The sequence below is a fragment of the Ostrinia nubilalis genome, chromosome 10, assembly GCF_963855985.1.
Source record: "Ostrinia nubilalis chromosome 10, ilOstNubi1.1, whole genome shotgun sequence".
Classification (NCBI taxonomy): Eukaryota; Metazoa; Arthropoda; class Insecta; order Lepidoptera; family Crambidae; genus Ostrinia; species Ostrinia nubilalis.
The window spans coordinates 1953018-1978836 of NC_087097.1; the positions used below are offsets into that span (position 1 = coordinate 1953018).

General features: G+C 35.2%; 1 protein-coding gene across 1 annotated transcript; it reads right to left on the reverse strand.

Annotated features, from left to right (window-relative positions):
* Positions 1–54: 54 nt before the first annotated feature.
* Positions 55–24335, reverse strand: LOC135075673 (protein yellow). The gene is made up of 3 exons (XM_063970125.1): positions 24180–24335; positions 4489–4763; positions 55–1386 (listed from the first exon to the last, which is right to left on the reverse strand). The coding sequence occupies exons 2-3, from the start codon at positions 4751–4753 to the stop codon at positions 281–283; spliced, it is 1371 nt and encodes a 456-aa protein (XP_063826195.1). The 5' UTR covers positions 4754–4763; positions 24180–24335; the 3' UTR covers positions 55–280.
* Positions 24336–25819: the final 1484 nt, after the last annotated feature.

The following is a 25819-nucleotide window of genomic DNA, read 5'->3' on the forward strand; positions in this document are numbered from 1 at the left end:
TAGAATTAAATAGTTACAAGGACACATCATAGGAATGATACGAATAAAACACAATTAAAACTTAATTAATTACGCCTATAATAAGATATTTACAATAAATGAAATACAAGATTGCTTAATTAAGCAGCTTACAACACAATATCACTTTTGCAAAGGCACAAACATTCGATAAGTACGAAAAAACCAACGAAAGACTGCTTTTGGATCACAATAAATAAAGCGGTAACGTCAAAATTATATTCCTCACTAATACTTTGCACACAAAGTTTGTTATTTACACTCAGTATAAAGCCATAGACAATACCCAACTGCATAAGATCACAGCAAATGGCACAGCTAACGACGGCGCAGAATTTGGCCTGAACTTTGAGGCAATCTTATTTGTAATATTCAAAAACTTATTCTTATATTTATCCAAAATATCAGACCTAGGAGTCACATCACAAGCTGTGTGACTTATGGCATCCAGAACAGGAGCCGAAAACACCCTAAAGTTGACTTCATTAGGGTTCAATTTGCTGTACATCCAGATAGGTAGCCGATTTGATAGAATCCAAACACTGTCGTTGTAGTCTACCTTGATGTCTGTGGGGTACACCATCGTGTCTTCGTTCATGTAAATTCTTCCCTGATTCACCATGTTGTACTCTTTGTTTGAGGTCCTCCAGCAGGCAACAGCATTGAGGTTAACAAGAGAATAAAAGAGGACCCCAGTTTTAGGGTCCAAAAATGATGCGCTGGATTGTGCGTTAGGGCCTCTATTACCCAAAACCTTGAATGCGTCAAAATTGGCATCAGCTATAGATTGGTTTCTCAAGTACTCTGTTGATACAGAAAATTCATTATAACTGGCCATGGGGTGGAAATATAAAGTGCTGTAGTTGTCAGCATTTGGGGCTGAAATTCCGATGCCGAAGATGGCGTCTGTCCAGTTGAAGTTGAGGCCTTTTACGCTGAAGTCGCAGGCCAATGGGTCAGGGTGGAAGTAGTGGTGAGTGATGCGCCAGGACTCGTTCTTATCGAATGAGTAGACGACGATGCCAGCTTTTCCTACATCGCCAGCGTAGGCGTAGGTCTTCGCGCAGTCTGAGTCTTCAACGGCGATGTTTGCGAAACCGGAGTCCTCTTTGACTTGGTCATCGGGGAAGACGTATTTTCTTATGAGGTTGTCAGTTTTGAGGTCGTAGATGATGATGGAGGGTGGGTACTTGATGGTGTTGTTCTCTAGGTTTCCAATCTTCCCGTTGTCGAGGACCCAGAGGCGGCCGCAGCGGTCAGCACGAACTCGAAAAGGTGAGATGATTTCTGGAGGTTTCCCATCCGACCCCGTGGAGTGAGCTGCCCAACTTGGGTATGGAATTAGCTTTGGTGCGGTTGTTGAGTTATCTGGAATTTAAAAACAGTTTGCAATAAATGATATGTGTAGATTAAATGCATGTGCATTCAAAATATACTTGTATCGCATCTGTTTCATAAAGTGGCCTCATTGCAACAGAAAATATTCAAAGTATATTTTAACTTAGGTAGCAATAATATACTCATTTCTTTTTCATAAAGGTGCGTCAGAGTGGTGACTCATGTATTGTTATGACTGCTTTCAAAACATTCAGGTTTATTTCCAAGTGTAAGCTTTTAAGAAACATGATGCATTTAGGTGCGAGTATTTGTGATTTTTAGCAGTAACTGTTATGACTAAGCTGAACGGGAAAACCTATTTAGTATATTGGTTTAGAAACTTAAATGGTAATCATCATTATTAGACGAAATGCTATTATGATTAAAATGATATTTTATTTACGACTTCCTAGTGTCCTGAATGGTAGCATGAGTAGGTATATGTACTATGTTATGACATAGGTATTTTGGTAGAGTCATTTATTAACTGTATGGTTTTGATTTTGTTCCTCCCTCTAATATTTTTTGACATAGTACATTAAATAAACAAACACACAAAACTACATATTTGGAATTTCCACTTGACAAAACAACTCAGTCATAGTGCACAACTTTCTCCGTACAACTTTTAGTATATTTACTAAAGAGAAAATGTGAGATGTGTTTGTCTATCTGTCTACGGGTCTACGCAATATTAGTAACTAGCGGCCGCCCGCGACTTCGTACGCGTGGATGCCGTTTTACCCCCTTAGGGATGGAGTTTCGTAAAATCCTTTCTTAGCGGATGCCTACGTCATAACATCTACCTGCATGCCAAATTTCAGCCCGATCCGTCCAGTGGTTTGGGCTGTGCGTTGATAGATCACTATGTCAGTCAGTACTTGATGGCTGACTACCCACACGTTTTATTTTTACTGCTTACTTAAAACTGAGAGGAATACCTACTCCAAAAATGGACCCAATTTAACACAAACAAAATCAATGTTTACTTACAAACAAGTAAGGTTCATTTGTCCTAATTTCTAAGAATGATCATAACTTGCCTCAAGTAATCAGAGGCTTCTAGGAAGCTTGTTAGTTAATCTAACCGCTACGTTTAATTAGATCCGATTAATAAAAAACCTGCCCTTCATCGTCCCCAATTTTTGGTATCTTTATCGGGTTTGGGTAATCCCAGCGGTTATATTATATTATTTGAATCTACTTTGAGCATTATCTGTTTGTATTGTAATCTACTATATAAAAATAAGTCGGGTTTTCCTCCCTGACGCTATAACTCCAGAACGCACGAACCGATTTCCACGGTTTTGCATTCGTTGGAAAGGTCTCGGGCTCCGTGAGGTTTATAGCAAAGAAAATCCAGGCAAATTTAACAAACGAAATTCCACGCGGGCGAAGCCGCGGGCGGAAAGCTAGTTATTACTAAAAGTATAAATCCAGGGGGTCATCGGGGGTTCGTTCCCATGGATAGCCTTTTTTGACCCCATTAGGCTCAATATACAGGGTGGAATTTTGTAATGCCACCTGGAGGGAAAGTACCCATAATATTGTAGATAGAAAAAAATTCTCAAAGAAAACATTCCTTTATTTTTGAAAAGAAATAGAACAGCATTCAAAGATTTCCAAACATTTACTTGCCACACCCGGGAATCGAACCAACTAAAATCTGTTAAAAATTACACCCTGTATTTTTATTGCATTAATCGTTAGGGTCAAGTATAAGGATGAAATCTCTCTAACAAACTTGATAAAACAAATGAAAGGAAATCCATAAAATCTTAAATTATTTTAATTATGTACAGAAAATTGTATGGTATGATAGTGAATTTTCGAAAAATTTTCGAAAATCTATGAATGCAGTTCTCTTTCTTTTCAAAAATAAAGGAATGTTTTCTTTTAGTAAAATTTTCTATCTGCAGTATTAAGAGTACTTTCCCTCCAGGTGGCATTACAAAATTCCACCCTGTATACTCGTATATATCATTTTTGGCATAACTGTTTTAAGGAAGTTCTCCTCCTTGTTTGAACCTCTTGATGTATAGCTTAAATTAATATTTCTCAATCTCTACATAACATTGGTTTTTATTCAAATCTAACAATAATCTATACATATGTATATACAACAAAATATTAACAAATAACTACTAAACTAAACTATAACTAAATAAAAAAAGGGTAAAAATTAATATTTCTTAATCTCTACCTACATAATGTTTTTCAAATGTTACTTAATTAAGTTAATTTCAGGAACCATCAATTTTTAATTTTTAATCTTTAAGCTGTGTTTCTCTATCTCTATAGTTATTATTAATGCAACTACCGAATACATTATGCAATACCTTATTCAGAAATAACAAAAGTATCAATGTAATCGCCAACTGCCAAATATGAAACTGGTTGCTCTTGAACTTGAAGCTTTTTCAATGAACGTTGTTTTGCGGATGTACTCGATACTGGTTGTTGCAACCTCACGAATGGGTATCGAATTTAACGAAAATAACTAGTAGCAACTAGTTTTTTCATGATCATGTATTGGTAACTTGAACTGCCTAAAATCTCACAATATTAAACGGTCCATATAAGCCAATACGCTAATGATTTAGAGCAGGGTTTACTCGTAAGTTAAATGAATCGGCGTTACACGATGACTACGACTTTTCTAAAATAGTCTTCTGCTTTTACCGATTCTAAAAGCCATTTCGTACTCTAGCTATTCTACGAGTATGTGTACCTACCATAAGTCTAAAATGGTTTTGATTTATCTATGTTGCATTAAGTAAGGATAAAAACCGGATCTCTTACAATTCTTCTATAGAATAACTAATATGGCTTTTAGGAATATATTTGGCATCTTGGATCTACCATTTGGCGCCTGACGAAAAACTAGTCCAAGCCTAACTTAAAGGCAAAACTATTTGAATAGCTACAGTCAACCGGACACCAAACTGTGCAAGGTGACTCCTCAATCGATTTTGGATCTTATTTTAATTATATAAAATTTTAATTTATAGGCTAAGGAATCACTCTTTGGTAGATTGAAGTCCTGTCGACTGTACCAACTCTAGTAACATAGTACAAAAGAATAATACCAACCTTTCAGATTGACGTAGTTCAAACTAGAAGGCACCCCAGTCCTCCACCTCGGAACAGTTATGAACAGTCTATCCTCGAACACCTCCAAGCCCATGGGGATGTTGTTCTCTGGAATGAAGGTCTTGGAGTCTAAGGCTTGCTGACGAGCCTCAGGGGTCGTGAACTGGTAGTCCAACTGCTTCCACTCGTAGACTATGTGCAGCTGGTCCATGCAGGTGGTTATGTAGACCAGTTGCAGAAGAACGAGGGTCTTGAGACCCCCCATTTTTGGTATTCTGGAAAAGGTAAAAGATTTACTTTAACAAGATGTATCTATCGCAAAGGTATCATCCCATCAAAAACAATACTTGTCAAAAAAACCAAGTCTCGCAACTCAGTTGTTCTACGGTAAAAAGTTGTGAGATCCATGTAATACCAAGTCCAGGCCAGGAAATCTTTAACGTTTTACATAAATATATTGACTTGGCCATCGCACTAAATAATTTAATTTACACGTGTTTTCATGCGATGGCCAAGTCAATATATTTATGTAAAACGTTAAAGATTTCCTGGCCTGGACTTGGTATTACATGGATCTCACAACTTTTTACCGTAGAACAACTGAGTTGCGAGACTTGGTTTTTTTGACAAGTATTGTTTTTGATGGGATCTCATTTCTTTTTGTATTTTGTAGACAGCAGTTATGTATCTAGAAAACTGGACCGAAATTGAAAAATTTTACTCGACTTGGCGGTTGCACTACCGTTCCCCCAAATCTCATTTCTTTTTGTATTTTGTAGACAGCAGTTATGTATCTAGAAAACTGGACCGAAATTAAAAATTTTACTCGACTTGGCGGTTGCACTACCGTGCCCCCAAATATTTTAGTTTTTCCTTGATTCATACACCAAACACTACTTATATTCCAAATTTGAAGCTTCTAGGTCTGCTAGAAGTGCCTTAGAATTTTGATGATCGGTGAGTCAGTGAGTCAGTCAGTGAGTGACAAAATTAAGTAACTTTGACCCGTTATAATTCTTAAACTACTGGTTCAAATTGAATGAAATTTGAAATATACCGTGTCTTTACAATGCCTGCATAGCTAATGAAAATTCAGCCTTCTAGTTTTATCCACAACGAAGTTACAGGCGGTCGAAAATGGCCTGAATTGCTTCGAGAAAAGGATGGTACGGCCGTGCCGCTTTTTTGCTCGACTTGGTGGGGGCACTGCCGTGCCCCAAGATGAAGTGGGGCAAAAGTTGACTTGCAAATACATAGTTTTAAGCTATCCATAAATAAGCTTGTGTTTGTAAAGGTAATTGGATCATCAAATTAAAGTGGTTAAAACAAAAGAACCTGGTAAGAAAAGTCTAACCATTAGTACCAATAATGGTTCTTGCGATGAAATATGAAATAAAACACCAACAAATCACGGCAAATTATTTAACTGTACTTAAATCTATTTATTTATTTCTTCCACGATGATAGAGTGACCTACCAACCTAGCTATTTTAACTAACTTGTAATTGACATCGAAGGTTTTCAAGTAAATTAATTATAAGCAGAACACTTCAAATGCAGTCGTATTTTGTAGCCGACCAAATTATAATTATTACAGAAATTATAAATTGATTTACTTACTTTGTAAATAGTGCTCAAGTTTTAATTAGCTAGCTAATTAAGAAATTTAGTGAAATAATTAAAAATGAGTACAGGCGTTATAACTCATATAAATATTGAATAGATTTATTAAAGTGTTATAATGCGAGTAATTTGATAACAGTACTTTGGTAAAATGAGTAATAAAATCAGACAATAATAGTTAGTTAATGTCTATTTCAACAGTAGAGTATTATTTATTCAAATTCAAATATCTTTATTATTCAGACTACAGTTTATACCTTATAAGATGTTATTAATTAATGCATACCTAACCACAGTAATATTGGGAACACGTTTAGTTCCCGTTATTGTGTTATTTGAAAATAATAATATGTATCAAGAACATAGGTATCTACACTAGTCCTAAAAATTACCCTGACACATTTTTCTAATTAAAATTTTATCAGAATGAAACATACTACAGTTAGTTTGTAAGTTTAAAAAAACGCACATGTAAATTAGCCCTTTTAAACCCGACTGTACTTGTTAAAGTACGGGAAGTGATCGATGACATACATTATGACATAACCTTAAAGTAAATGTCAAAAGCGTCAATGTCATGATCCAGTTGACTGTCAGCAGGTCAATAACCTTGGTGCAAGCTGTGAAGGAGAACTGCGTGCGCGCAGGTAGAAATTCGGCCGGAACCGCCCAATTTTTGTGGCGATTTTATTTTCTTTTTACCCGACTACAGCGAAGAAAAAGAAGGGTTAGGACAAAGGGATTGTTGAGGGCTTTGAAACAATGCAACAATGCGATTCGTGAACTTGAACGGAAATCAAATTAGATTGTTATAACTATACGAGTGATAATAAAATGAATGAGTCAGATTGGATGAACTCTACATATTTTACTGCCATAAAAATATATTAAATATATGCAATTAAAGATTTAATTTTCCCATAACTTAGTTATTACCATTTTTGATGGTGGTAGTTATCTAATCAAAGGTAACCAAGCTTTGACTCTATAGTAGGTACTCGCAAGTCTAATACTGGTAACAACAGTGATTTGAGCCCTTCTATGATCTGAGTCGTACAAGTATGAAATTTGAAACTAAATTAGATTTCAAGAATTTCGCTTCTGTGATCTAAGTAGTGAGACCACCTACTTCAGACGCAGAGGTCCCGGGTTCGATTTGAAGTGGGGGCAGAATTTTCTGTTCGGTTTGATTGGTGGTAGGGCTTGTTCTATGTTCGCCTGGCTAGCTACCACCATCTTACCTAAGTCTGTCGCCATAACAACAATGTACAATCAGGTGAGATACAGGCCAAGAGCTTCCTCGTTGTGGATAAAAAAAAAGTTATGCTCGAGGGTAGAAAGAAAATACTAAAGTTTTGGTAAGTATTTGTCTTTGCAATGGTATTTTGTTAAGTTTTGAAACAAACAATAGCAATTTAACTATGTATTTAAACTAAGTCATCGGTTATACATTAATCGTGTTAACTACTGTTCGGTATTTGTCGACTTCCCGCCTCTCGAGGTTGGTCGGAAATTCCGACGAGGCCTCCACAAGGTCCCGGGTTTGACTTTCGCTCCGGTTACTTTAGTTTAAAGTAACCATAAGTCAAAGTTAAACTCATGATTATGTTTTTAAGTGCACTGTATTTTGCGTATTCTAGGCAATGACATTCTAGGCTCAGTAATTGATTTAGGACGAAAATTATTTTGATATTTATTTAAAAAATAAACTAGGTCTCAAAGTGTCAGTAAGAGGCGGCGTCGTAGTTATGAGCTCTCACAGTACGCGTGGTGACACGAACCAATCACGGAGCTCTATTCAACCTTGTGCGTTCGGTTTGCTGCTGGCTTAAGCAAGCATCGTTTGTGAATACGGGCGTAAATGATTAAAGTAAGTGTTAGTTTTTGTACGAGCATATCGACTAGACCCCTATTTTAATTATAATTTACTAAATAATTTACACACCCGTATCAATTTCTCTTTATCTACAGACTTTTGAACCCATATAACGGTTTCCTTCTGAATAATAATTTGCTGTGTAAAATATAGATCCTAGTTAAGGCGCACTCGTATGTAATAAGTTACCTAGTAAAAATATTGCGTAATCGTAATGAACGATTACGACAAAATTAGGATTTTTTAATTTCATTCTCATATTTTGACGTCGACATATTTGTGAAACATTTTTATTGGTGTAATAAAAATGCAGGCCGGCACCAACCTGAGGCAAATGAAATGATGATGATGATGAACTTAACCTACCTAAATAGGGGTTGTTTACCAACAAAGGCAATCTAAATTACCATTCATTAATTCCTAAAAAAGTAAGTAGCACCTAATAGTTGTACTAACAATCATAATAAGATTATTTATATTATTTAACTTGTTGTTCCGTGTTTCATACATTTTATTACATTGGACTCTATATTATAACCATTCAATACGTTTATAGCATTCATACACCACCATTATTATAGTGCTAAACCCAAAGAAAACTCTATGGCTTTTGCAATAAGATTTAAAATAGTTAGCTTTGAGAAATATGTTAGTATGTGGTACGCAGTTACAGTCGTAACGCATTGATTTAAAATTAAATTCTGTTCCGTTCAGATTTGAAATATTAATCAAACGAAAGATTATTACAATCGTTATAACGAGGTACTATTTAATTGTGTACTTTGTCCATAGAACTCTTATACCTTTTTTGATTTATGTAATATTAGCTTTCAGCCCGCGACTTCGCCTGCGTTAATTTTTGTCTGTCACAGAAAAACTATGTTTCAAAAAGCGGTATAAAAATTATCCTATGTCCTTTCCCGGGACTCAAACCAGTGTTGCCAACTTAGCTACTTTATAGCTAGATTTAGCAACTTTTTGATGTCAGGCAGCTACAATTTTTTTTAACTTGTAGCTAAACTTTTTAGCTACTTTTTCTAGCAACTATTGATTATGATATATTTTTACAAAGTTATGGTAGCGGCATACCCGACAAACAAAATTAGTAATAGCAATTACGATTCGACTCACTTAAATCGGAAGATAATCAAAATATTGTCTTCTTTTTTTGTTAATTAAGTATAGTCACAGTATTAAAGTTAAGTTGATTAAAGTTTATAGCTGATTAATTAACTTCAGAGTTTTATTTCTTTAGTATTTTATTTACTTCGGAATTCAGCTACTTCTAGCTACTTTTTAGGGAGAAAAAAATACTCAATCTAGCAACTTTCTGTTAAATTCCTAGCTACGAGCCTTTGGTAGCTGTTGGCAACACTGACTCAAACTATCTCAATGCCAAATTGCATCAAAATCGGTTCAATATTATCTTACATCTATTATACCTAGTTGATAATTAATCAGAATAGAATTTTATAACAACAGCTTAGTACTACATGACTAAACTAAAAACTGAAAGTAGTTGTTGAGCTGCTATTAATTTTAGTTTTCTTTCGTTAGAAAAAATAATTAAAAATTTCGTGTTCGAAGGCAATAAATTCATTTTTTTTTCTTTCGTTGTCGTTCGTTTCTTTAGTTAAAATCTCTCAATGATACATCGTGTATGCGATGTTGTGACTATCATAGCATTGAGTATCCAATTAAAATCATCACAGTCTTTTAAAACTTTGAGGTCTCTACAACAGGCTCTATCTTGCGGCGTCTCCCCTGCATTCAGACTCAAGCCAATTTAGTAAACTTTGACACTGCCGGGAACCAAACCCCGGTCCCCTACGCTCAAGTATTACTACCCCACTGCACCAAAAGAGTCACAAACATGTTTTGAAGTTACTGCACTTAATTTACACACAAACGCTGATTTTACATTACAAAGTAGGATAAGTAATCTCTAACACAACAACACTGCTATGCAAATGTTTATGTTTTACATAAGTGTCAAAATTAACATACATAGTGTACATAGTTCTGCATAAATTCACAAAATAAATCTAAGAAAAATCACTTTTCTAGAAAGAATGGAAAGACACGCCTTTGCCTGATTGACATTAAAAGTTTGCAAGAAAAGGGTTTTCATTCTCTACCAACACTTTAGGTATGAACACCATTAACAATAAATAGTCAATTCACTATACTATTCCACATTTTTAGCACTTTTGCTGAGTTTGCAACGCTGATAATGATGTAAAAATCTCAAAAAGATTTCATTCTTTGTACAAAACTTTCAGCTATGTTCTAGATAAGTATATTATAGTTATCGTATCAACACTATATGTGTATAGTATACCGCATATTTCCCTGCATATTTGGTATCAAAAACACCTTCCGACTTCACAGGTCATAGTGACGGACGTTATATCACCGGCTCTCTTTCGCATTAATAAGCGGCCACGATATACTGTTAAGATATTAATGAATTATGCAACGTATGATGCGTCATTCGTGATTTGATTTCGCAGCGAGGCTTTTTAGATATTCTTCAGAATACCGGTTGCTTGTGGTATCGACACCTTCGAATTTAGATACTGCGTCCTTAGTTTATATTTATATTTTTGTAAAAAATAAATAAATAGATATACGATTTTACTGTGTATAAATGCCCTGAAATCTCCTAATAAAGAATGAAATTAGTTGGTATAAGCCGATAATTTTTAGCAAAGAAAAAGAAAATCAGTTAGAAAATATTCAATAGTTTTAACCTAGCTTTATAACTGGCAAGTATCTCGATCTTAGAACAATGTGATTCTAGAAAAAAATGTATCGGATAAGCAAAATTAAAGGACTTAGACAACACATTAATTTTCCTTATTATGTGTTCATGATCTTTTAATTTTAGTCATTGAAACCCTTTACACGACTGATGCAAGATCGCATTTCGCATCAATTAACTACATCTGATTACCACAAAAAGATGTTTCTCGACCTAGAATTCCCATGGTCTAACTCTATAACTCTGTAGACAATCGAAGACCAATTAAAAAGCAGTTACCGCATTATCGCTGCGCAAGCGCTGGTTGTCATTAGACACACGAAGGGATGACCTAACCAATTTGAATAACAGAAACTAAGTGTTATGATGTAGCTAGGTATTTATAAAGCCTACCAGGATATAAATAAATGTCTGAGAAAATCAACAATAGTTTCTATTTCTCATATTTTGTTGAAATAAACATTCAGTGTTTACATACAGAAAATTTTCATTCTTATTTGGACTAATCCCGCCTATCGCTCAAAGTTATGAAAATACTTTCATGTATATGTTAACCATAACCCTGTCGAATAGAAACAATTGAAGTGTTCTTATTATCTAACTAAATGACCAAACCTTTAATTTAATACTTATTCTATAACCACTACTGTGACATATTATTACTGTTATAATTATTCCGTCACTATTAGGACATTTTATTGCTGTTACAATTATTATAGTAGTAAAATTTGGAAATAATGACGTTATAACATTATAATTTTACAAAACGAATTACAAAATAAGGCTAATAGAACACCAGAAACATTTCTAAGTAAGTTTTGGTGTTACGGATCTACCTTACCAGTATAGCGGGGTTGATTGCGAAATGTAGTTTGTATGATGATGTATAAATATGAACTAGTTTTCCTTACATGAATTGAAGTACTTAACTGTCGAAAAATATGTGTATATGTATCATACTCCAATTTTGCAAGGATTTCAAGATACAATTTTCAGTCCGTGCCAATGGAATCTAGCATTCTGAAAAAATATCGAAAATGATGATATCAGATTGAAATCTAGATTCCATCTGTTTTATACATCTCAGAATATTCTTCTTCTAAGTTTAGTTTTACTTTTCATTTATAATAGTGTAACGAAGCGAATAGCTAGAGAGTGAAATTTAATTGTACAGACAAAATAATCACAAGCAATATCAAAGTTAATATTCGTCATTTTCCACACAATTTTTCAGACATAAACAGTCATTACGTTTTGAAACATGAAAATAAATTACCAATAACCGAATCTTTTGTTTACTTTAACATTCAATGTAAGGCATTCAGTCGCAGACGGCACACACGCGGCCCAAGGTGATCCACCTCGGGCACAGTCTGCTGCTCTACATTAGAAAAGAAACATTCGCAACAGACAAACTTGCAGACGATGTTTTGGATGTAAAGTGTGTGTTTTCAATGACAGCTGAGGAATTGTTGGAAAATATTTGAAAAAAATCGTCATTCCTATCTTGCAATAGGATAGGATAGAATAATTGTTTATTTGCATAAAAAAATAGTATAAAGGTGTTACAAGCTAGAATAAACAAGTGTAATAAGTTTTGCTACATCAAGAAGCATGCAAGTAGAGACATGTAAAATTACTAGTGGCCGCCCGCTACTTCGTACGCGTAAAAACATACTTAGGACTTTCATACAAAATTTTAACCCCCGTTTTATCCCCATAGGAGTGGAGTTTCGTAAAATCCGTTTATAGCGGATGTCTAAACCCCTTTTAAGGAACTTACCTGCCAAATTTAAAGTTTGTAGGTGTTAGGTATAGTTTCTGAAATTTTGTGATTAATCAGTTTCGTTTTTATTTATACAATAGATTGAGAAAATAGAAAAGATTTTGTTACAGGATACACCTACACCAAAATGTTCTGTTAGACAACAGTTTTTAGCATGATATCGGAAAAACTTGAACGTTAATATGTTAATGTATAAAGTATTAACAAGAACGTTTATACAACCATTTAACGCACTATAAGTGATGCTAAGCTATACTAATGATGTGGAAAATTGGGTATCAAGGTTGAGATGAAACTTGAGAGGTGACGTCAGCCCACCGCTAGTATCCAGCCTCTGACTCATAAATAAGGAATTCTTTCTGGGAACGAGATAATAAAGGGTTTTAAAGGTTGCTTGATGCCAAAAAGTTGCTCGGGATTTAGCTCTTGAAAGAGGATTAAAGAGCTTATTAAAGTAAAATTCAAGTAAGATGATATAATCGTATACGTAAAATGCGGTAAGTTACACCATTGGGAACTGCTGTAGCGATTTTGGAAAAATCGCCAATAAATCGAAACTATTTAGGATAAGCTCTGTAAAGGGATATCTAGAAATAAAAAAAAATATCCCAGAAAAGTTCCTTGCGTGTTCTAAAAAATTACAAATGGAATCGATCCATCACGACTCCAGCTCTCGCTTTGTTAATTAGAGTGTGGAATTTACCATTGGGCTAAGTGCCAAAAAAGCAAAATAAAGTTTTTTTTTTCAAAGGTGTTATGATGAACTGCTATTCCACGTTTAAGGCAATGTGCCAACAGCCTCAATTGCGAAATTTTGTAACTCAACATAGTTAGCACTTCATTATTTATGGATATTTCCATATCCGAAAAGGAAAGATGCCGCTTGACATATCGGCGCGAGCGCAGGTCAACTTGCAGCTATAATATTGACTCTACCCGCCTCTGTCACACGAGTCAGCCATCAAGGAAGAGTGAAAAGGATAGACAGAGCTGACTATGGAAATCGTAATACGGTATAGGGGAGATAGGGGAGACCCGGGAGAGTTGTAACAGAGGAGAGTTGTGACATTGTCGATTTTTGGAAACCTACAGCGCGTATTTGTAAGGTCGAGACTTGAACTAAAAAACGCGCACTATTACGAGCTCGCTAATAGTTAATCAGTTCCAAAAAATCGACAATGTCACAACTCTCCTCTGTTACAATTCTCCTCGGTCTCCCCTAGGGCCTCTTGCCTCGAATGCCGTGACCCGAACTGCCTGGGGCGTGCAGACGTAAATAATTTGTTTTTGCCTTAATTAAGAGTCTGATGCTTAAGGACATAATAATTGGGCTACTAGTAATAGGGAAAATGATATATTAAACTAATGAGCTATTAGAAGAGGATACGTTTGATTATTTGTTGTTGTGTACCCAATTTATAGTTACCAAGTGTGATATTATCATGGGTTCCCGTTTTGTGGAAAACTTAAAGAAATAAAAAATAAGCGAGTAGAATCTTCAGTGATCGTACTTAGTTAAGGACTCTAGATAATCGAAACTTTAGGTTCAAATTAAAATGTATATGTCTCTAGGTATAGAACAGAATGATGATTCAATATCAGTAGACACAGGTTGAACTATTAATTGAAGAAATAATTAAAAATGCCGCTTACTCATTTTATTTTCATTGATCACAACCCATTCGCCTTGAGTGACCTCCATTAGGTTTAGATTAGGCTAAATAATCGTAACAATCACAATTATTATTCCATTTACCAGCTATTTATCTTATAAGAAACTTAATTTATATTTTTCCTTGTGCAGTCAACCAAAAGAAAACGGGACCAAGTATAATTTGAGCTATTATTCGCTATTTACTATTATTTATTTATAGTCAGTAAAGTTGTTAAGTTCCTTGTAAATAAAACTACTTATGCCCTACTAGCTTTCCACCCGCGGCTTCGCCCGCGTGGAATTTTGTCTGTCACAGAAAAACTTTATCGCGCGCGTCCCTGTTTCAAAAACCGGGATAAAAACTATCCTATGTTCTTTCCCGGGACTCAAACTATCTCTATGCCAAATTTCATCAAAATCGGTTGCGAGGTTTAAGCGGGAAAGCGTAACAGACAGACAGACAGACAGAGTTACTTTCGCATTTATAATATTAGTTGGGATTTCAGTGAAAATGAAAGGAAATTACATGCAGGAACAAGAAAAACATTCTGAGTAATTTTCTAGTCGTTACGAAATAATTCCTAAATAAGAAAAATATCAATGTTCAACGTATGTGTTAAACATACGTAGGTATGGTAAAAATAGCCTAACTTTGCAGGAGTGCTACAAATGACTACTTACACCTGTTGTAATTTTTTTGACAATTGATTTAAAATTGTGTTTTTAAAGCAACCAGAAAAAAGTAATCCGAAACTTAAGAAGTTGTCTAAATGTCCATTGCGTCGGTATATTAGATAGAATTGGAAATACCTAATGAGTAAAGTCTATAATTTAAAATTTATCATATACAAATAACATTTCTCTCGTTTACAAAACTCGATTCAAGCCTGAGTCATGAAACATTTTCAGGTTTCACTGAAGTAAAAGTAAATAATGGTTATAATTAATCGTGAATGAGGACGTAGAGCCAAGTAAATATATAAAATATGTGCTTAATAAATAAGGCAATAAATTAAATATGCTGTGAGTCATTGTTAAAAACAGAGCAAGCCTGCAGTTACTTTGTTTAAGTTTTAAACAATAACACTTTATTACACAACTGGTAACACAAAATACAATGGCATTAACTATTGAACGATTTATGAATACCTACTTAACTTTCAATAACCGAAAACCTCCATTAGCTAAATTATTTCACAGACGTGTTGTTCGTTTGTTTTATTTTCGTTGTTCTTTCAAATCTGAAACGTTTAAAGAATCTTTGGCTTGAAAGTAAACATTGACTAAAGGTAATGAGAAGTAGAGTGCTTAAGACTTCTCCATTTATACAAACTACATTCGTTCGTTCGTTCGTTTCAGCCAAATGACGTCCACTGCTGGACAAAGGCCTCCCCCAAGGTTTTCCACAATGAACGGTCCTGCGCTGCCCGCATCCAGGCTCTTCCCGCGACCTTTACCAGATCGTCGGTCTAAAATACATTACACAGTCAAAAATCCATCAATTGTGTAGTTTTTATTGCATTGCATTATAACATTATAAGTTATTACGTATATTTCTGTTAAGTCCTATAGATGTGGGAAATAAGATGAGATTTCTTGATTCTTAAAAATAGATCTCAGGAGCAGAAGAAATAATGCACATAACGATAACAGAACTATCAATTTGTTAACTTAAGAACTACGTTTCTTGGTGTCACCTCTCGTTTATCACACCCGTATTCACAAACGATGCTTGCTTAAGTGAAGCAGGGTATCAAATGCACAGCGTTAGAGAGTTAGTTAATAGAACTCTGTGATTGGTTCGTATGTGACCCTGTGCGTCCATGCGCATTGTGAGACCTTATAGTAATGTTTGTGAATACGGGCCTCATGCCTGTTTTCACCATCAATCCCTAATTTTTAAGTGACCCCTGTGAAAACAAAATGCCTGTTATGTGTCACCATAGGGGCACTTAAAAATTAGGGATTGATGGTGAAATCAGGCATCAGTGTCGCAAATATAGGTGAATACTTACATACCAGAATCTCAAAAAATAAGAAAATCGCAAACCAAATCTTTGGTTTATTTTAAACAAGCACATAAAAAGACTATCCCTTGCTTCTAAAGTAACAAAACCACATGTACAATGGTATTCACATGGGCCATGTCAACACCTACACCTTCAGATGCGTGGTCTACTTTGGTGGCCTTTACACGCACCGTGACTAGACAGTTCACGGTCGCTGGGCCTGCCTTACGCGTTACGCAATGTGTAAACGCTATTCGGCACACCAATTTGACTAGCTTAGGTAGTTACGATTGTTGTATAAGCAAACAACTTTATTACCAAGTTAGAAATATTGCTCACTAGGTTTTTGCGAAACCTAAAAAAATTTCGCCTTTAAAGCAATTCGTTTATCCTAATAAAGTTCTAGCACCGAATTGAAATGTATTTAAAATTCAACACACAAGTAATTTTTTCGAAGTAAAGAGCTGGGACACAAAATATAACAGAAGACAAACTCCATACTAAACGCGCTCGAGCAACGCACACATAGACACCGCTCTAGCAAGACTGTCTTGGACGAATGCGATCGCGACGTGGCGCGACAGACGTTCGCCACACGTTCGCTGTGGTTCGCTTGAGTCACGCGCCGGTCAACCGCCTGTGATATAATATTGTTTTGCGAAATTGACGAAAATGAGTGAACAGAAAAAGTCGTATTATAATTGTTCGGTATTTGGTTGCTTAAACTCATAATTAAATACCGAATTTTCGTTTTTTAAATTACCAGTTGATTCGGGGAGGTAAGTAAGTTATTTATTTGAATTTCAATTGAAATTGAAAGCCAACTCAATTATTAGGAATATCGAATTGTTTTAGAGAGGTTTTAGGAATTATTGGATAACTAGCTTTTGCCCGCGGCTTCACCCGCGTGAAATTTAGTTTGTCACAGATCGTCATAAATTATAGCCTATATGTTATTCAGGGTTATAATAATAATAATAATAATAAGTCATTTATTTCAACACACAGTCATAGGTTTAAGGTTACAGTTAATAATTATAATAATAATAAAAATAAATATAATAATAATTATAAACAATAATATTGTAAAGTTACATCAAAATCCGTTCAGTAGTTTTTGCGTGAAAGAGCAACAAACATCCAGACATCCAAACTTTCGCATTTATAATATTAGTTGGATAATAGTGTCAACCACTCAACTAAATACTACTTCCTTCTCGTGTATTTGTTTGCAAACTATTACTATAATACCGCACTAAATATAAATAAGTATACGTGGATATCTGTTATTGTCTTTCTTGCATAGTATTAAGAGTAACATTTTTCTATCATAACGAAATAAATGCAACACATGACAAGACAACCCTAGCGCGACGGCCGAGCGTGCGAGCGAGAGAGGTATGCAAAGCGAGGTACATACATGAGTTTACCTTCTGTTATATTTTGTGGCTGGGATTAGTTTAATTTAGCAAATTAGGTTGTAAGTAAACTTCAGAAAACTTTAAAAATTCAGAAAAACAATTTTACACATGGGGGAAAACCGGAAAACTTGACAGGATCCGATTTTAAATAAAAACCTCTATCAGAAATTGCAACCACGCAGTATTATTTTGGCCAACTTTAATACCAACTTCCATTATGTCGAATGTGCTCTATTTAATTAGCGATAAATGACCCTAAAACTATAGCGTGCTATTAGGCGACTTCTTGAACCCTAGTGTCAGACTTGTGACATAGAGCAGCTTTGATTCAAGCCTAGATACGATTTCCATCTGGAAATCGAACTTATAATTTTTGTATTAAGTAATTCAAAATAATCTTTCCACTAGTGAGGTGGTGATCACTACCTCTACTTACCACAACAAAATTATAACCGAAAACTTACTGCAAATATTAAAAAAAAAATGTAACAAATCAAGTAGGTAGAGTCAAAGCTCATTGTGATTCAAGTGTAATCCAATTTGACTATTATCTTCTATCTGCGTTTCTATTACTGCATAGCTCACACTAGCAGCTTATGCAAATGATAACAAGACTAAGTGCCAAGGCCAGCTTTTGGCGGTTACGTGTGTTACTGCTTTATTACTTTATTACCGCTGCACGGTCTGGCAGACGCATTCTCCGACGTAATAGGCTAATATAGGCTTTAAGATACCATTAGCTTAAGACCACCGACTTTTAGTTGGCCGATAGTTGGGCCCGATTCTAATTTGTATGAAAAATCGGCCGATGTCAAATCGGTGTAATGTGCGCACTCTCATACATCTCCATACTGATTACTTAACAGCCCCCCAACCCAACTATCGGCCAACTAAAAGTCGGTGGTCTGCGCCTAGGCTTAAGCATGTAACTATCGATATTCTTAACAAATGGTTAAAGAAACAAACACTGATGCTCACTCTACCTGCTAATCGAATTGAGAAAATCTTCTGTCAACTAAGTATAGTTTATCATCTATACAGGGTGTTAGGTAAATGGGTATATGAGCCGACACTAGCACATGTTAACATATTATGCATATAAATGGTATGGTGAAGTCAGAAAATTGATATCATCATTTTAACTTATTTAATTTGTATGAACATTTAAAAAATCAAAATGATGATATCAAATTTCTGACTTCACCATACCATTTATATGCATATGTTAACATGGGCTAGTGTCGGCTCATATACCCATTTACCTAACACCCTGTATTAGATGATGATGATTGATCAGATCTAATACGTTGAGATTGCTGCTTAATGGTATACAAGCACCACCTCTATGGTCTAGCTAATGGAAAGAACTATCTCAGACGAGTTCCCGGGTCAGTTCCCAGTGGGGGCAAATTTTTCTGCACGGTTTGATTGGTAGTAGGGCTTGTTCTAAGCTTACCTAAGTCTGCCGTCTTAACAAAAATGTTTACAGCATTAACAAATAGTAGAATAAAATAAGAATTCTTCAATTCTGCATACATTTAATATATTGTTGTCGTGTTCATTAATTAAATACATTCTTAATGAGATGCGACTGCATTGACAATAATAATTAAGGCTCCATTCAATGGCACATTGTTTCTTAGCAGAATAATTACGGTGGCATAATGATATAGATGACACCACTCCATAAATAACCCGGGAAAATGAAAAAAACTTGCACAACATGAAAATGATAAAACCTACATTTTGATATAATTATGTATTTCAATTTCCGGTACGTCCACCCACAAGGTGGCCCGATGACATCATAAAAGCAGGGAGGCGCTGGACGCAGGCCGCTACCAATCGATCAACATGGAAAGCATTCGGGGAGGTCTATGTTCAGCAGTGGACGTCCTATGACGATGATGATGATGTATTTCAATTGACGTTTTATTCATTATCTCGCTTGTACATTTGGAGTCATAGTTTGATATGTTTTCAGAAATAGATACAATATTATTTTTTTCAGTAATATTGAATTCTCATCTGCATAACGACATGAACGCGAAACTCATAAATAGTTTTTTCTCAAATCGAAACTTTATTTATTTCCATGTATTTCGTACTTTACCAATAAATCTGTCGACCTAATACAGCTTTCCAAAGAGGTTTGACTCCACGCCTATTCAATCAAAGAACCGATTTTATAAGTAGCTACCTACCATTAAATTACATAATGAAAAGTTAATGATTTGTGTCCATTACTGCCCACTAGCCATGACCATTATCCATGACGTAAGTTCGCACCCACCCCGTATTCAATCATTTTCATGGTCAATCGATATAAAAGCTCTTACTGATTTGGCACGTAATAAACTCATGTGATTAAATTCTATTATTGAAGGTTAATAACTTGGTTCATTTCCTACTATGTCATTTAGTAATAATATAAATGCAGATTCATTACCGAAAGGATAAAATATAGAGCGTGATTTAAGAGTCTAGTAAGTCCGTTTTCACCATCAAGCCCTAATTTTTAAGTGACCCCTATGTAAAGAAAATTCCTGTTATATGTTACCATAGGGGTCACTTAAAAATTAGAGATTGATGGTGAAAACGGGCATAAGAGATTTAAGAGTCGCAGACTACAGACCTTTTTCGGCCGATACTCGTAGTTTGGTCATCTGTGGTTTGGTCGGGCTGTCAATCACTTTGAACAAGTATGAATTTCAACGATACTCATACAAACTGGAAGTCAAAGCAATAGTCTGCGAGGGCTACTATAAATCCACAGACAGCTAGTTTAAAAAAATACTGGGTGTTCTACCACCTTAAGATTGGGTGCGACCGGCCGAACCGGCCCCAAAGGCTGGTCGGGTTCATTGGGTGTGAATAAATAAATAAATTGATCAGTGTTATGGAAACGAGTTTAAAAACAAACGGACGAGGCTTAAGGTTTGGTGAGGCATTTCAAAATTATGTCACACACCGAGAGATGTGGATAATATAACAATGTCCCACTCAAATGAATTAATCATACTATTAAAATGCATTGATAACTACAAAATGTTTTAACCAAGAGAACTTTCATCAATCTCAACAAAAACAAGCAGTTCCTAAAATTTTACAGTTCTGTAACAAATAATCGTTATCGTGCTTCAAACTAAATCCAAAGGGGTGAAAAATGAAGACTGAATATCAGAGCAAATATTTTTTTCTGAGTACATACATAGAGTCAGGAAATATTATTTCTCGTAATCTATTTACCGAGAGAGCATTTCCCTCCTTTACAATATCGCTCTAGTTAGATAAATTTTATTGCCATAGTAAAGTTCTAAGCTTATTGCTCTTATCAACGAGTCCGATATTAAAAGTAGAACACTGCTTTGGCCACCTACATAATGACCTGATTGATTTTCTTAACACCCTGTATTTTATGTTCTCTGTTTACACTACAATGCACGTTAAGTAGGTACCTAAACAAGTAATACGTTCTATCAGGTAATATTCATTTTAGGGAAACCAGGGATATAGAGTAAATTATATTAAGCAATTAAGGCTTGGTATTTCTGCTAAAGTAAGTATTTCGCGCTGTCAAAATCTGCGCGCGCAATACTTCGCCGAAGACAGCGCGCCAAAGAACTCTCGCGGCTACACAGTATAGAAATACGCAGTTTAGAAATACGCAGTTGGTTAGGTTAGGTTGACTTCCTTCCGTTCAAGCGTCACACTCACAGCACTTTCTAATACTTGACAAATCATATCCAAGTGATACAAATTAAAACAACTTTCAAAATTTTTGGAAATATATTTTAGAATCGAATAAATATAGAATATAACATATTTGTTTGTATTGGTCTGGTTGTTTTCTTTCCATAATTTATGTATAACGTATGTACGGGGCTCTGTATCGAAAATCACTATGAGCAATAAGCATCACACACGGTTACCTGGAGTGCATTACCGCAGCAAAAAGCTTGCCATCTTAAATGAACGGTATAATATCGAGGTTTCGTCAGTACAGTTGCGAACAAAGGTGTTTGTGTAGTGTAGTTGAGTTGAGAGGTCAGATTATTGAAATAATAAAATGAACATTTTATTTTTTAAAACAATGAGAGGATGACATTGCAAGGTGGTGCCAGTCCAGTCTTAAATCCGTTGATATATGCTGCATCTGCCATGTTTTTGGCTAAAAGATTCTTCTATCTTGCAGTTTAGACTTTTATTACAGACCTCAGACAGTATTTTTGGAAAACTTTTACGCATGGTGGAGGAAGGGACGCTCTAGAGACTCAAGTCTAGAAGGAGTCACATGAACTCCAAGTTTTAAATCCGTTGACATCTGCTGCATCTGCCATCTTTTTGGCTAGAAGATTCTTCTATCTTGCAGCTTAGACCTTTAGCTACAGACCTTAGACAGTATTTTTGAAACATTCTTACGCATGGTGGAGGAAGGGACGCTCTAGAGACTCAAGTCTACAAGGAGTCATATGAACTCCAGTTTTAAATCCGTTGACATCTGCTGCATCTGCCATCTTTTTGGTTAGAAGATTCTTCCATCTTGCAGCGTAGACCTTTAGCTACAGACCTTAGACAGTATTTTTGTGAAAATTCTTACGCATGGTGGAGGAAGGGACGCTCTAGACACTCAAGTCTACAAGGAGTCACATGAACTCCAGTTTTAAATCCGTTGACATCTGCTGCATCTGCCATCTTTTTGGCTAGAAGATTCTTCTATCTTACAGCGTAGACCTTTAGCTACAGACCTTAGACAGTATTTTTTATTATTTGTTTGTGTCAGTGTGCTCTTCTAAAGAGTGTAAGACGATTGTATGTAGGTAAATGTAATTTTAACTCATTGGTTTTGTCTCATGTTTGAGAAATGTACTATGTATCATGAGTAGAGTCTTCGTTTAAAAGGATGCGAACGATTTAAATTTCAATAGGTAGACAAAATTGATAATTTTTAATTATCAAAAATTTAAGCTTTCTCCAGTAACACTGATATTATTATACTGTGACTCATCAAAGTCATCATTGTCAAAAATATTGACAAATCGCGAACTGTCACGGCCAAAAAACTGACACGCGTCCGTCCTCCGTAAGCGCCACCGCGCGACTGATTGAGATTGTCCAAGCCGTCATGGACGATTTTTTCCACATTTTTTAACATAGTAACTAAATAAGACACAATATAAAAATTTCATCCGTTAAAAGCCCTCAAGTTATTTCTGAACTTTAGTTTAGTAAAAGATTTAGAATCTCAAATCGCTTATTTTAAAAATAAAACCATAAATAGAAAACGAATAGAGGTAACTTTGGGAATTTATTCTATCGAGTCAACTTCATCAAATCGTGTTTCCATCCGTTAATAGCCCTAGAAAATATCCTCAACTATGCCCAATAAAAATCTTAGCCTTTAATTTTACTGTTTGGTACCTCAAAAATGAAAAATGAAAACCTCATTTTCGCCATTTTCTCTGCTACCCGGCCTTAAGTAATGCTTAGTTACTTACGTTATAAACCACTTAATTGGATTCTCACACCCTCACAAATGTGAAAAATTTAATTTTAAATAAATAAAGGCACGCAAATTCTATTGTACTTATACGTTCGTTAAAGAATCAAGAGAGAGTGATGCCTACAAGTCTAACTTATTTCGTGAAATTATTTGTAAACTAAATTATCCACAAAATTGATAAAAATGAAAGTTTATTTTGCAACAATTTTAAATTTGGTAAAGAATCTATTCGTAGAATTCACTGAAATATTTTTATTCCAATTAGAGAGAAAAAAGTTTTATTAGGCGGGCAAGATAAACTTTAAAATGAAGATTTTTCATTGCGGCAAATAAATAATATAAGATTAGGTGTACAAGGTAATCAATCAACACTGAAATTTTCTTTAGGGTTTCGTATAAATACCTATACGAAGATGATATTGAATAAGTAATCCTTATTTCCTATAAAGTTGTAATAACCAAAGATTATTAATTTTCATTTAACAGAATATTAATTGACTCTACTTCGATCTCTGTCGATTCTCTTTCATTTCAATTTATCAACTCGATGTGATGTTTTCTTTTTGTAAAAATAGAGTGGAGGGGTAGGATAATTCTTATCAAAATTGATTGCCTTCAAAACACAAAATAATTGCGGTCAACTACTTATCTAGGTTACGTCTTATTTTGATGCACTTTTCACCTAGGACCTTTGACTCTACTGTATCCTGTTCACAAGGAATCAATTAAGAACAGAAAGGTCTTACTAAAGTGCATAAGATTAAAACAATGATACTCAAAGAACAACTCTACATTGTGGGTCATTCATGTAAATATGTGTGACTCTACATTTAATGTCCTATGATGAAAATGTATTAACCGTTACCAACCAATTTACTGGAATAGATACGCAGCATGGATAATTAATTTGTAGTCAGTATTTATTGGGAATAACATTGCATTCTAGGTTGGGCCTAGATACAGAATCTCAAATGTGTAAACCTCTCTCGTCCACGCGGAAAAAGTTGTACACTTTGTTTTCACAGATTAAAAATAATAAAAAATAAAGTACGCACCTGAGGAACTCTCCACGGACAGCCTACGACGATGATCAACAACTATACAGCCACCTTTTTGTTATGTAAAGGTTACGTTAAAATAAATACACGAGTACCGAGTAGTATGGGCAAACGTAAACTGAGGTAACCGGCTTCGTGATTGCCTTTCTGATCAACGGTCGTACCAAGTGGCCAACTCGCATGCTTGTCGCTCAGTGGTGGTGCCCGCCTTTTCGGAAAAGTGAAGACAGACAGAGACAAAACACAAATAAGTTGGGATCGAGAAATGAATGAGATGTGAAGCGTGGTAATGCCCGCGGGTCACATGCCAATAAATTCTTGTGTCCATATTTTTGAAGTTTTTATTGGGCATAGCACAGTTTAAAGAAAGCAAAATGCTAGTGGCTAACTTAATATGTATCAATAAAATTGTAGTAGTAGTATTAATAACCTTTAGTGAGCAAGGAAATGGTAGTAAATAAGATATTCGTACGCAATATTATTCACATCGACTTTTCGAAAAGAAAGCAACCGTACCTACTTATACCTAAATTACATAGGTAAGCGTACTATATAAGTTCTTTGCATTCTCGCAAAGAAGGTTAAAACCCAAAGGTTTGTTTTAATAAGTTGTACAAAAATAAATTTATTAATTTCCAGCCGTCGCAGCATTCGGTAAGTTACTAAGTTTTGTTTTCCTAAAATATAAAACATATACTTTTCAGATACCGGGAACCACAACTTCGCAGTTACGACGGTCACAAATTCGGTCTCTACTAAGTATTTTAATTCTACTTCATCTGACAAAATATTTTTGATTAAGTATAAATCGGCAACTGAAATAGTTACCAACAAAGTAACATCACTATAAAATATACAATCAAAATAGGTTTCCTAACCGTAGTTCTGGCACTAGATAGTATAGGCTAAGTAAAATTTCGGCTCGGACTCGAATTTCAAAAAGAAAACGTGGTCGCCCTACTCCGTTTCGGTCTTCAATGACTCAAGGCACAGCCGGAGCCGCCCGCGCTGCAGAGGTCAGAACGCACGCGATGCCTTTGCCTCTAACGAGATTCAAAAATAAAAAATGTTTGAATCGAAACTGGGCGCCAAAAGGCTAACCACATTGATGGCTGTTTAGTTTAATTTAACTAGCACGTTAAACGCTATCAATTAGCTGAAATGTCGAAAAATAAAAGACATCAAAACAAACCTCATGATTTTTTTACATTTTGGCCGTCTATTACGTATTATAGGTTAATTATTTACATTACGGTACCTTTTGTTTTAAGCCCTAGATCCCTCAGACTTGGGGCAAGACGTGTGAGCCCTAGGCTGTAAAAATTACGCGAGAAAAAAATATCAAACAGTGGCAAATATATTACCTACTGCTGTATTAATTTAGCGGTTTATTAATATAATTGAAATTAATAAAACTGCTACACTAACCAATACTTTCACCTACCCTCACATCATAACTTGCAAATCTTGCAATTTGTTATAAGCTTTCATTTAGTTTTTATATATTTAGCAGCTTCAATTTTTTATTTACCTTCAGGATCTTAAAAAAAACGCCTACTTATTTTATTCACGCAAATGCGACTTAACATGTTTTTGTAATTATGTTTCATAAGGTGAGCCAGATTCAGAGATTACTC